Source organism: Athene cunicularia, assembly GCF_003259725.1.
Source record: "Athene cunicularia isolate RWA chromosome 4 unlocalized genomic scaffold, athCun1 chr4_part3, whole genome shotgun sequence".
Classification (NCBI taxonomy): Eukaryota; Metazoa; Chordata; class Aves; order Strigiformes; family Strigidae; genus Athene; species Athene cunicularia.
The window spans coordinates 21,834,714-21,847,371 of NW_020799100.1; the positions used below are offsets into that span (position 1 = coordinate 21,834,714).

The following is a 12,658-nucleotide window of genomic DNA, read 5'->3' on the forward strand; positions in this document are numbered from 1 at the left end:
ACACTTTTTCCTGAAATGTGTTCAAAGATCGTAATTTATACGACAGAATGGTGAATGTGCCCATGGAATTTCTATTGGATATTTTCAATTTCAGAGAAAACAGGAGCTGCTTGAAAGCTAAGAATTGCTAAAATGATCAACATGCTATCACTTGAACTCTTGAAAATGCCCATAAAAATGACATGATAGCAGTGAATTAACGTTAAGTACTCTGGTATATAACAGGAAATGATGCTTAAATCTGGGAAAAACAATAGGTAGTAAGAGTTTTTATATCTGGGAAGGATTTCCTTGTTTTATTTTTTGCTTTTAGACATGGCATGAATTCTACTGAAACATGTGGAGCAGTTTTAGTGATTTACATATCTGAGAATTTTCCCTGGTGACAAAAATAGCAGGAATTTCATTTTTAAAACTTAAGTAAGATGCTGCCTAATCTGATTGCAGGGGCTACAGAAACTTTTATTTCTACCTACTGCATTCAGATCTATTAAACTGTAATATTCCGCAATCAGATGCGTAACGATGCTTCTGGTTTTCAAAGCCAAATGAATCACACAGAGATGGCACACCAACCGGGTATCGAGGGGCTTGCATTCATTCTTCTAAAGAAAATTAATTATTATTTTAAATCGTATTCCCAAAATGAATCTGGGTGTGTAATCTGTTTGTGTCAGAACAACAGCAGTGGCATGAGCAGAAGTTCTAATTGTTAAATCTTAATTCCCTCTGTCTCTGGGTACTATTTGAAATACTTAGGATATGCCATCTATTTTCATTAAAACTGTTCATCTGAAATCTGCTTACAGTTCTTCTCTAGTAGAGTTTTGAATACACCATTCACAACTACTTCCTGGCAGTGCTATCTCGTTATTAACAGTCTGCCTTTTCTGTTTGGCTATTCCATAAATAACTAAACTGGCCAAACCCCTCTGGGTGACAGATGGCAGCAACATGAATTTTAAAAAAAAAAAAAAAAAAAAAAAAGAAGAATTAAAGCACGGAGGCTGGCGCTGGGGCGAGCGTGGCTGTCAGGGCAGAAATGCTGAGATCAAAACTGACCAAGCCCAATTGCTGCAAATAAACCACTTGAAACGCTTTCTCCTACATTAGGGATGTTTTGATTGGTTTGTTGTTTTTTTTTTTTAAACTGACAAATTATCTGAGAATCGTTCATCTGTGTTTTCACCTGCTGCGAAGCCAATCCACGGGGAGAGCCGTGGGGACACTGACCCGGTCCCTGCTCCCTCCAAACCGTGGCTCTGGCTGGTGAGGGATGCATCCCCACAGAGACCCAGAATCTTCCAAATTTTGGAGACAATTTTCCCACTGGGAGCCTGAGCGGGGTCTGGATCCGAGGCGGGGTGATGGGAGCCATCAGTGGCTGCAGGAGCATCCTTGCTCCGCCAGCCTGATGCGTGATGGCTAGCAGAGGTACTTGCCATCTCCAAAAAATTTTGGCCTGAGCAGAGCTGGATCTCATTTCCATCCTCTGCTCTGTTCTGTGTCCAGGAGACCTACCCAGTGAAATTCCTCCTTTTTATGGTCCACAGCTCCAGCTGCGCAAATGATACTTGAAAATAATTTAAAAATAAGTGACCTTTCGGTCATTCGGGAAGCTCAAGTCTGGAGCAGGGTGCTGTGGCTGTCTCACCAGCCAGACTTGGAAACTCCTCGGAACAGCAGCTGGTGGGATGCGCTCTCAGATGGACCTTTCACACACGTTGGATCGAAGAACTCCTGACTCCCCACAGGGTCTTCAAAGTGGTGAGAAAAGCTGGTCAAAGGGGAGAGGTCCAGATCGGGACACGCAGCTCCCAACCACCCCCCAAAAAAACATTTGACCCCAAAACCATCTCCGAAAGTTGGCTTGGGAAGGAGGAATGGGAGTGGGGATGAGCCCCTGGAACGGGCCAGATCCAGATGAGCTCTTCCCTCTCCTCTCTTTGACACCCCTTGCCTCAAGAGCTCCCCATTCGCAATCCCAACGTCCAACATGTCAAGTGTCGTCACTTCCAAAACGCAAATTTTGAAATGTTGGGTTTCGCTTCAGTTGGAAATGAAGTTCGGGGCTTCGCTTCGTTTTGTTTTGGTTTAATCTTGAAAATCTCCAGAAAACAAAGTTGTATTTCTTTTACCCGTCTAAAATTTTAAATTCTGTAGTCTTGAGAAGCGAAGGGGGCTGATGTTATCCGTTAGAATAGCCCAGATAGAGACATTATCCTGCTTTTATGAAAACCAAAGGCCAAATTCATATTTATTTGAGCTGCAGCAGAATCTGGCTTATATCCTGGACATTACAACATATTGTTTCAATCTATATTTTTATTAGCAATATTGATAACGTTAGAAGAAATACGATACAGGAAATAACTTATCAGCTTCGATTAATTTTACAGTAAGGCTTTTAATGAAGATAAAAGAAGAATTCGGCAAAGGGCTGAAGCTAAACGTGTTGTTGGTGAGTGGAGACGTGCAGTACCTGCACGTCCTGAGCAGGGCAGTTGGGTGCTCAGCATGGATTTTACTCAATGGAAGAAAAATAGTTGGTAATAATTTTTTTTTTTAAAGACCGTTAGTTCTCCACTTTAAGTTTATTAACACTTTCATACATAATGATTCACTGCAAGACTACAGAAATGAAAATTTTTGTGTAAACCTAAATTAAATCTGTTTGTTGTACACCGGCAGCGGTGCCTGTAGCTCATGCTCCTGCTTTTCTCTCATTTCGGGGAGAAAACCCCCTAATTCCAGCTCTTAAGTCCCGCGAGAGGATGGGATCTTATCTGACGCACCTGAAGGCACCTTTGGGACGGGGAGGTTTTGCCTTCGAGTGGCCCCGCTGGAGCTTTCCGAGCTGCCAGCCTTCCCTCCTCGTGCTGCATCATCTGACATTATCTCCTAGTTTTAACACTGTATTACAAACAGTTTAGCACTTGAAATGTTGCTCTGTATCTGGATTTATGCTTTCTCTTCTTCTTTTTTTTTTTTTTTTTTTTTTTTAATAAAAAGAGTTTAAAATGGCAGTCTACGTGGAGGGCATCATGGTGCTGGTTGAGGATAAACCAGTCTCACCTCCTGGATCACTCCATTTTGTCCTGGTATTGAAGACACCTGTGAAACACAGTCCCACCCCCAACATTTACCAAACTGCTTTGAATATACAAGCTTTTTCTGCAGCACATTCAGCATCCCATCAAAAGCAGAATTCGCATGGTGTTTCAAGTAACATGATGGAAGACGATGGTTAAATCCCGCGAGTGCTTGGGGTGAGGTGGGCAAAGCCAGGGCAGCATCCAGCTGTGCAAACAGGTATCGTGGTCCTTCCCACAGCAATGCCAACCAGTGTTTAATAGCGTGTCTTTGAAACCTTCCTGGAGAGCGCAACAGTCTCCCAAATTGAATTAAAAAAGGGTATTTCTGCTGGTTTTGAGGTGCAGATCCATGGTGAAGGGATTCAGCAGCTCGCTCCAGTGGACCAGGAGCAGAAAGCAGCATCCATCCCCAGAGCATCATCTGAGTAATAGCGGGAGTAACTCTGAGCAACCACACGAGTCCAGGACTCTTTTCTTCCCTTTAGAGGCGAGGTCCGGTTTTATTTGCAGGCCTGACTGGAAGCAGATGGACCTGTCAGGTCTCCCTCTCGCAGGTGAGCCCGACAGGGTGGATGAGCTGCTAAGTGCTCCCAGCTGCCGGGCAGGGCCCGGAGGAAATTGTTGGAGCTGGGACCCAGCTCAGAGATGAGATCTGGAGCCAGCGCCAAGAAGCAAAAAGTGAATTTCTCCAAAAAGCAGTTCTCTTAAAAACCTGAAAGAACGAGGCTTTTAAAATAAGAGAAAATATGGGCAAACCTCTTTAGTGCATCTAATATATCTTCAGACTTCAGAGAGCTCAAAGCCATCCTGACCCCCTTCCCCCATCTCTGCTTTTGTTCAGGATTTGCCTCCTCAGACAGCAAATATTATTTCTCCTGGGGGTTGTCCCTTATCGCTGGTGTTTTCCTCTCCAGAAAGGTCTTGAATTTTACTTGCTGGTTTGTGTCACTTGATTTATAAGCTCAAGGGGTCCTTCACAAAACCTGGACTACTTCTCGTACTTAATTGCTACAATAAACTTAAAACTCTGTGCTTTAGGATAAGCAATCTGGGAGGAAATTGTTTGATGTATGGAAGTAGACGGTAGGTCCGTCTTGTGAATGTCACGGGAGGGACACAGAGAAGTGGGTTTATAAATAACTATAAAATTCAGAAACTACTCAAGCTCAGTGAAGGCAGAGCTCTGTTAAGCATGAACAGCTTGCAGTGCAATACCCGACATCTGCAAAAGTCCTTGCAGCCAGTTTAATTCCCAACAGCCCTGGCTGCTGCACCCGACAGTGGCTTTAACCCCCCGGGGGCCGTGGGGGGCTGTGGTTCGCACAGACACAGCCGAGCACGGAAAGGGGTGCCCGGAGATTGCGTCCTAAAATGCAAATCAACAGGTGAAGGAAAAGCTGACTGACAAGTCCCAAGCTTTTATACAGATTGCAAGGAAAGCGTTTTGTTTTTTTTTCTTTTCCTTCGCAAAATTATTTTATCAACAATAACTTTCCATGTTAAAAGCTGTTTTTCCCAGCGCTCCGTGGCCGCAGCATCGGCGCAGCACAGAGGCCGCTGAGCCGGTTGCGTTGTGGCCGGGGCTGCTGCTGTGGTTGGGCGATGCCGTGGCCGTCTGCCACGGCTCCGGTGCCTCCGAGCGACGTGGAGATGGAGAAAGTTGTGAAATACGTTCAGTGTGTAACCACCGAGGAGCGAGGAATCACTTGCGGTGCTCCGGCCATCAAGTGCTCGTAGTGCCAGGAGGAGCTGGGGGACGTGTCCCCCCTACACCCAGTACCCAAAATACATTGAGGGGCCAGGAGAGCCACCGTGGCACCAGCGATTTTTAAAACGGTACCTTCAGGTGCTGTGCCTCTTATTTAGCTTCCTGAGCCATGTTTCAGAAGAGTCCCTGCAGATTCTGTGTATTCTGGGAGACAAACAGACACCCAAAACTCAGAAAAAAGGACACGTAAATATTGCGGAGTCATCTGTTTCCAATAGCGTGTGTTTACATATTAATGTGCAATACAAATTTGTAAACATGAGCATTTGAAACTTTTGTAGGAACCGATACCGGCCTTTTCCCTTTCTACAGCTTTATTGGAACAGCATGTCCCGCCGGCCCCAGCCACACATGTACATCGTTTTAATACTGGATGCATTTCAAATGTTCTGGGTGCTTATTTGTTCTGGTCTATCTTGCTATCCAATCCTCGTTTGTTTTGCATAATTGCGATACAAATTATCATCTAATTACAGACCAAACCTCAGAAGATCAAATGTAAACCAAGGCACTTCGATCAGAGAAAGCTACATCCGACGCTCCCCCTACACGTTTGGTTTCTCCGATAGATGTCTTAAATTTGGGTGAAACCGGATAGTAAACTGCACTTTGATTAAAAACATTATCGCTGGGTTGGTTTTTTTTTGTTTGGTTTTTTTTTTTTTGTCTTGTTGATTTTTAAATCAACCCCCTGGTGTCTGAGCACCGAGCCTGTCCCGCGTCCCAGTGTTGAGTACAGACGCGGTGCCCTTGGTATGGGCAATTTTATTTGCTGTAAAGTTCAGATATTCCCAACTAACTTCAAACATCTCTTGGGAAAAGTCGGATGACTGAAAGCTAAGATTGTTCAGCAACTTTAATCTTCAAAAAAAACCCCTTTATTTTCTTCTTGTTCCCGTTTAAAAATAGCACCGTAATACTGGGGATTTGTTTGTATTCACCCACTGAGTCTAAAGAACGGTGAACTTTTGTAATTGCCACAGGTTTTCAGATAAAGTTAATGGGAGAAAGCACAAAGCAGCATGTGAAGTATTTGTATTTAGAGGTGCGTGGTCCCTCTTGAAATATTGACCTCGATTCCCCCAGTTTCACATTTAATAAAGATTTTATAAAGGACTGATGTACTCTCTCGAGTTCTGCCACTCCGCTCCCACCAGCGGCCATCTCACAAAGCACCCCTGGAAAGTAACGTACACGTTATCCGCTATTTTGGGTGGAATTTTGCACGTATAAGCAGAACCATCGATGTGATAGTGTGAGCGATTCAGCTGAGTAACCACTGAGGGCATGGAACATACTCCCGTGGTGGGGCAGCCGCGGAGCCTTGGCTGGGTCTGGGGTGGCCACGGGGGCACCAGGACCAAGAGCTACGACTGTCTTTTTCACTCATTACAGTGAGTTTTGAAAGGATAAAATTAGGAGGTAAAGGCAGAGGAAGTCGTTATTAACCTCAGATGACCCAGACCCGAGGGTGTCTCTCATGCCGTGCTGCCCGCTCGTACGGAGCAAACTGGGATTTCTCCGTCTGCCTCACCCGGGGCGATGAGAGCTGCCTCCTCCCCGGAGCGCGGCACCGGCTCCCGAGGGACACACACATCCCTTGCAGCCTCCAGATGTGTTTTCCGTGCGGCTGCGACTGGGGAGGGTGGTGAAAACTGGGCTCCTACGGGACCCACATAGGCACGCTGAAACCTGACCCAATTCCATGGGGATTAGCTGAGCATCGCTGTCGGAGCCTTTCACCCCAACGCTGGGCTTGTAGTTTCATGCCAAAAAGCAAAACAGGGAGCGCGGGGAAGCCCCGTGCCTGTGCGCAAACGTGCTCCGAGTAGGAATGAGGTGGGTCCTGTCAAAGAGAGCGTTTGCTCAGCTGTTGTAGGTGGAACTTATCTGATCTCAATTTAAATACCTATCTCTGTGAGATTGAGAATATCTATTCTAGTCATTACCAGTCACGTTTTCAAGTAGACAAACTCTGGTCTGTTGGATCACCAGCTCATGGCCGGCAACTCCGGAATATCTTACACAACCGCAAATATTTGGAAAATTGGAAGTTACCCATTGCATCCACCCACAAATCCGTGACTGATCTGGAAGAGCCTTCCAGCTCCCCAAAAGTATAACCACATGTGGGGGCCAGTACTGGGTCACTCAGCCCATGGGGGAGCTGAGATCGCAGCGTTTCGCAGAGCCCGTCCGGAACTCAGCCACCACCGACGATGAGGGATCGCCTGGAAATAAGGACTCCTGAGTGAAAAAAATAGTTTTGGGGTTTTTTTTTTGTTTGTTTTGTTTTTTGTTTTTTTAATAAAAATAATGAGATAAACTGCTAAGGAACAGCACAAGAAAGCAGGTTTGTTCATTTTTACAGATGCACAGACCATTTAGCGAGGCAAGCACAGCCCACCATTTCATACTGGTATTGCCGGGGGCTCTGCGAACACTTAAAACGGGTCAATTATGGAAAAAAAAAATGTCTGATTTTTAGCAACGTCTCATGAAAGTAAAAGTGTAACTCTTTGTTATTTTAACAGCTTTTGATATTGATTGTTCTGCTCTTAATTTGTTGCCTGTTAGGGATGAAAATAAAACCAAAACTCTGATACCAGTTTTGATTCTTAAACCTGCGCTTAACCCCTATATAGTGCTGCGTTACGCTTGTAAATACACGATTCTCTTATCTTAATCCCAAAATGCAGCCAGTCCCAGTCAAGCAGTATTTTCAAATCTCTGTCATATATCAAGTAATAAATTTGGCTTCAGATAGGGACTGAGTGTCGATCAAATAAAGAATAAAACCTGTGCCCCAATTTATTGTCAGTTATATTGTGCCCTTGAGAGCTAGAGATTATTTACAGGAATAACAGGAATATCCACAGGTTATAATAAACCAAACAGGACTTTTGGAAGGAATTGAAAATCTCATGTTTCGGGGCCCGTAGAGTTGTAACTCTCCCAGGACTGAGCCAGGAGTGTCCTTGCCCCTTCCCGCAGGCACGGGACACGATCCCCCGTGGATCTTCTGTGTCCCCTGGGGCTGAAAGCTCTGGGTTGGAGGAGTGTCCTGCAAGGGCCCCCGGAGGTGTTTCATCCCCCACAGCTCTCTGAGGTGTATCCTCCAGCTCCCCCAGCGTGGATCTGTCTTGCCATGGGGGAGACGTGTGACCCCCCATGCCCTGTTCCTTCCCACCGCACCATCCGTGCTGGTGCCTCTCTGCTCTACCTCCTCCTGGAGATCTCCAGAAGTGGGAGCATGGAGAGGAGGGTTCTTGGGGCTCCCCTGCATCAGGCACTGCTTTCTCATCCCCACGAGGTAGGAACACATCCATCTTTTATCCTGTCTGGCTTTCCTTTGGCAGCAGATACTTAGATTTATGTCCTCAGTCTGACATCTGGGTCCTGGAGAACAAGGCTCTTCCATGTCCTTAATTAAGACCCATTAAATCCAAGGGAACTTGAGAAGATGCTCAAGCACCTGGCCAAACACGGCTCCTTTGCTGCCTCAGGGTCTTGAATAGTCCCTTTGAAATTAGTGGAAAAACTCGAGTGGGGTGAGCAGAAGCTCACTAGGGCTTTGAGCTAACTAAAGGCAAGCGAGATAGAGAGTTTCAGGAAAACATATTTGTAGAAATGTGTGTGTCTACGTTCCCACTTCAGAGTGCAAATATTAAAAAGGCAACTGCACGGTTTGCTCTTAACCTACAACCATGACATAAATATTACCGAAGGGTACTACCTTGCTGTGGATCGTCTCAGACCCTCCGCGCTCCCAGGTCCTCCGCCCTCCCAACAGCATGACACGTTTGCCCACAAAAGGAGTTAAATGCCTAAACATACCGCTCCCGTACCATGCAGTATTTCATAGTCGATAACTAGCAAGCCCTTGGGTATGAAGGAAGGAAAAGCTTGCTTTACATATCAATGCTTAGAAATAACATATAGTTCCACTAAAGGCAATGGTTAATTGTCGGGTGCCAGTTAGAGTGATTACATCTGCCATCTCTCAAGGAAGCCGGGATGCTGTCACTCACTTTGAAATGGCTTGCTGCATTCATCAGTCTAGATGGCACGGAGAAGTTATAACCGTACAAGCCATATGGAGGATGTAAAGAACAATTAAGTGCTTCCCGAGCAATGGGACTTGATGGGAAAATGTTTCCAGATGCATGTAATCCATACAGCATTTGATTCGCAGAACTGGGTACTTGTAGGCATTGCCCGTTTAAGTCTTCAGCTTTAGTATTTTTCAGACTGGTTATGCCGAGGGAAGAGAGTTTTGGCATGTCCACCATGAAGTGGGGTAGAAGATGCGGGTTGGTGCCTCCCAGTTTTTCGTGGCTTGGAAAGATGAGAGACTGTTGTCTTAAGAAGCTCGTAGGACAAATCTTGTAGTACAGGGGCACGTTGAGGTTGTGTAGGTAGGTCTCGGGGCACGACATGCCGATGTTGCTCGCCGACAAGTGAAACGTAGGAGGTGAGCACGATGGAGAGAGCAGGGAGTTGAGAGGAGAGGGCGTCCCGCCGCTGGACGTCACTGGCGAAGAACTGGAGCTCCCACCTGAAAAAAAAACAACAAACCAGAAACCATCAGGCTGGGCTCACCAGCGTTCACAGCCAAGGAACCCCTGGGGGACTCCTGCGCCCACGCCACGTCTCCCTGCTGCCGGTGTCCATCCAAGCATAAACCTGCTCCAAAAACCAGCTCCTGGAAAATGGGAAGATGTGTCCATGAATTATTTGGTGGTGTCACTTGGCCCTGGTCTAAGAACAATATTCACACATGTCTAATCACATCCGTTCGACCGGGAGAGCTCTGAAGTTCAACGCCATCATACAGGTACCTGCCGGGTCTGTGCCTCGCTCTACGAGCCATCACCTCCTCCCGCTATACGTACACCACCGATAATTTAGATTCCCTATTTTTCATGCAAATTACAGGCAGCTTTTTCCCCCTTGTACATAAGAACAAAAAAATGTATTCAGCCTGATGGAGAATTTTTTTGTACCTTCCCACTCACAGGAATTGACTAATTTTACTTGGCTTCCCATGCAATTTGAAACATACCCTCGGCTACTAGAGGTGTCTCCAGAAACTTTAAATGCACGTCTCATTTTAACATTCTCCTTTCTGAAATGAATCAATGAACACTTTCATAATTTGGCAGAAAAGCGACAGCGGCTGGCCTTCGCACGTGCTGCCGAGGCCGCTGGGGTCTAACATCCCCGTCCCGCCCCGGCTCGCCGCTCCTCCGGGGCAGCGTCCAGAGCAAAAACTGAGCGACGGCGGCTGCTCTGGCGTGGGAACGGTGCTCTGGGGCGGCCGGCCCTGTGTGGAACAGATGCTGGTTTCATCTAACACCGTTTAAGAGCCGTATGTGCTGTGCATTCATTACCACATTCTTCCAGAGGGAGGGTTTCCCCCCCCCCCCCCCCTTTATTTTCATTTCTTACCAAAATCACTGGATGCGGACCCATTTTTTTACTCTGCCTTTTTCTCTATTTGCCTTTAATTCCAAGTGACACACTGTCTGGATGTGATCTGGCCAGGCTTTGCACGCCACCGTCAGCACAGCATCAGCTGCATAACCAAGCCGTATCCGCTACCAGACCAAACCTTTGAAAAAACCACAAAGATTTCGGACGCGCTGCAAAATTAATTTTGCAAACTCCCAGCAAGCAGAGTATCTGACAGGTTGGGTAACGTGCAGGCGGCACCTAGTCGCAATAATTCGGGGATGTTTTACGGCTCGAAGGTCTCGCCCTTCCCCGCTGATGTCAGCGGCTGTTTCGGGACTGACATCAGCAGGAGGGATGCAGGCAGGGGTCTGTCCTCTCCCCGTGCGCGTGTCCTGACGTCCTCCCAGGACTCAGGGGCTTTTGCTCATGGAAAATGATGCGATGGAGACGATCTATGAGCGCGAGGCAGCAAACAAACCCCTACGTGGCCACTGCAGCGGAGCAAACTGGTGTTAGTATTTGCTTCGAGGTACCCCAAGGGATAACTGCGCTGGGAATGGGGGTCCCAGTGGGGAGGACAGAGCACCTCAAGGAGCAGATCCTTTCTGCCATTTCTAGTAGGCTTAAAAATCCAAAGTTTATGTCCAATTCTTTCCTCAACTTAATGCTTATACTTTTTTTTTTAAAAAAAATTGCCTTCTTGTTTGGGCGCTTCAGGATTTCTACTTTTTAGCTTCTTTAAAAATACAGTTTTACCATTAGTGGAACTGGAGATTTTGCTATATTTAAATCAGTCCAGGAAATTCACTCTGAAGAAAAATACTAATTACGTTAAGATGAGCCAAAAAAAAAACCCCAAAAAAAATCCCGGGGAGCCCGTATAGTTTAGCATCTGTACAATAATCAAGCAGTTGCTGTTCTCTCAGCCCCCACTGCAGCCCCTCCGGCAGCTCCTCTCCTTGGTACTGCATCACAGCCTGCAAAACGGCTTCAAAAAGGCACTTTTTCCATAAATTCTTTCTGAAATTAATAAAAAAAAAAAATTCTAGTTCTTTTTACAACCCGATAAACCTCTTAATTTCTCCCGAGTCTGACGTTTTATTCCTACAGCACAGATTTTTGCAGTTTTGCAGCATTTCCCTGCAGAGAGAGGAACGATTTGGTGCACCCCAATACTTTGAAGAGTTCCTACCATAAATGAGACTTAAACTGACAACTTTAAACCCAAACTGGAGTGCTCCAGCATGCAGACGGTCTGTTTTTGTTTTTTTTTTCCTTCGGTGCTATGAATAATCAGTTTTCAAATAATACTTCCCAAAGCTTTGGGGGTTTTTTGGGTTTTTTTTGTTTTTTTTTTTCTGGAGAAGGGCTGTAAGAGACCAACGTGTGCTTGTCAGGTGGGGGGAGATTGTTTTCCCTGAGAAGCTTTTCCCCCTTCCCCGCATTTCTGTGGAGACTGTGGCACTGCAACATCCTAATCAGCAGATAATTTTACTTTCTGTCGCATAACGCATTTGTTCGGACAGCAGCAGCCGGCTGCAGGGCACCGGCAGTCATTATTTTCAGGATTTTAGCTAATATTCTCAAACGGCTTGGAAACAATTAGTGTAACAGGATCAAAGCTGCAACAACCCGGCTCTAAATGAGCCTCCTGCGCACTCAGGATATTTTTTTTTTCCTGCACATCTGATTTCTGCATGGTGATGAAGGCAGACCGTGCCGTCACCCCTCTCTTCCCTGGATAAGTGTTCTGCTCCTCGCATCAATTTTAACAGGAGTTTTGGCTGAAAACATGTGGAATTGGCTTCCTCAAACTTTACGTTGGCCGCCGGTTCATTTGCTGGACTCAACTTTTTAATCTGAATGGTTTAAGACCCCCCACCACGATGTGCCCCGGTGGACACCTCCGGGCGTACGGCCGCTGAGCAGCCCTGAGACCACGGGGAGAGGCAGAGAAGAAATAACAAAAAAAAAAAAAAGGCAGGAAGGTAAAAAGGACTTACCCTGGCTGTCTGCGCCGAAAGCCTTGAAGTCCAAGGCGAGGGGAGGCCGCCACGGGTAGGTGTCCAGGAGCCCATCCAGGACCCCTCTGCGGGGGGAGAGCAGGCTGAGCATCGCGGCGAGGCCAGTGGGCAGGGTATGGGGGGCAGGGGGGTGCCCCTGGCTCTTACCTGTTCCTCCCAGGATCCCGAAAACCTTTGGCGAAGGGATTCCTGTCGATCTTCAGCTTTGTGATCTGGTTGTGGGGCGGGGAGGAGGGTGAAAGGGGTTATTGGGGCTTCATCTCCCCTCGACCCCTGGTACCGTCGGGGGTTCTCCAGGCTCCCCCCCCCCCCCC

General features: G+C 46.6%; 1 protein-coding gene across 1 annotated transcript; it reads right to left on the minus strand.

The window, feature by feature from the left end:
* Positions 1-7,208: 7,208 nt before the first annotated feature.
* On the minus strand, positions 7,209-12,565 carry TBX22 (T-box 22; the record flags this gene model as incomplete). Its single annotated transcript, XM_026848824.1, has 3 exons — positions 7,209-9,421; positions 12,324-12,409; positions 12,492-12,565. Coding segments are annotated over 3 exons (771 nt in total), but the record flags the coding sequence as incomplete, so codon positions are not given.
* Between the last annotated feature and the right edge of the window lie 93 nt (positions 12,566-12,658).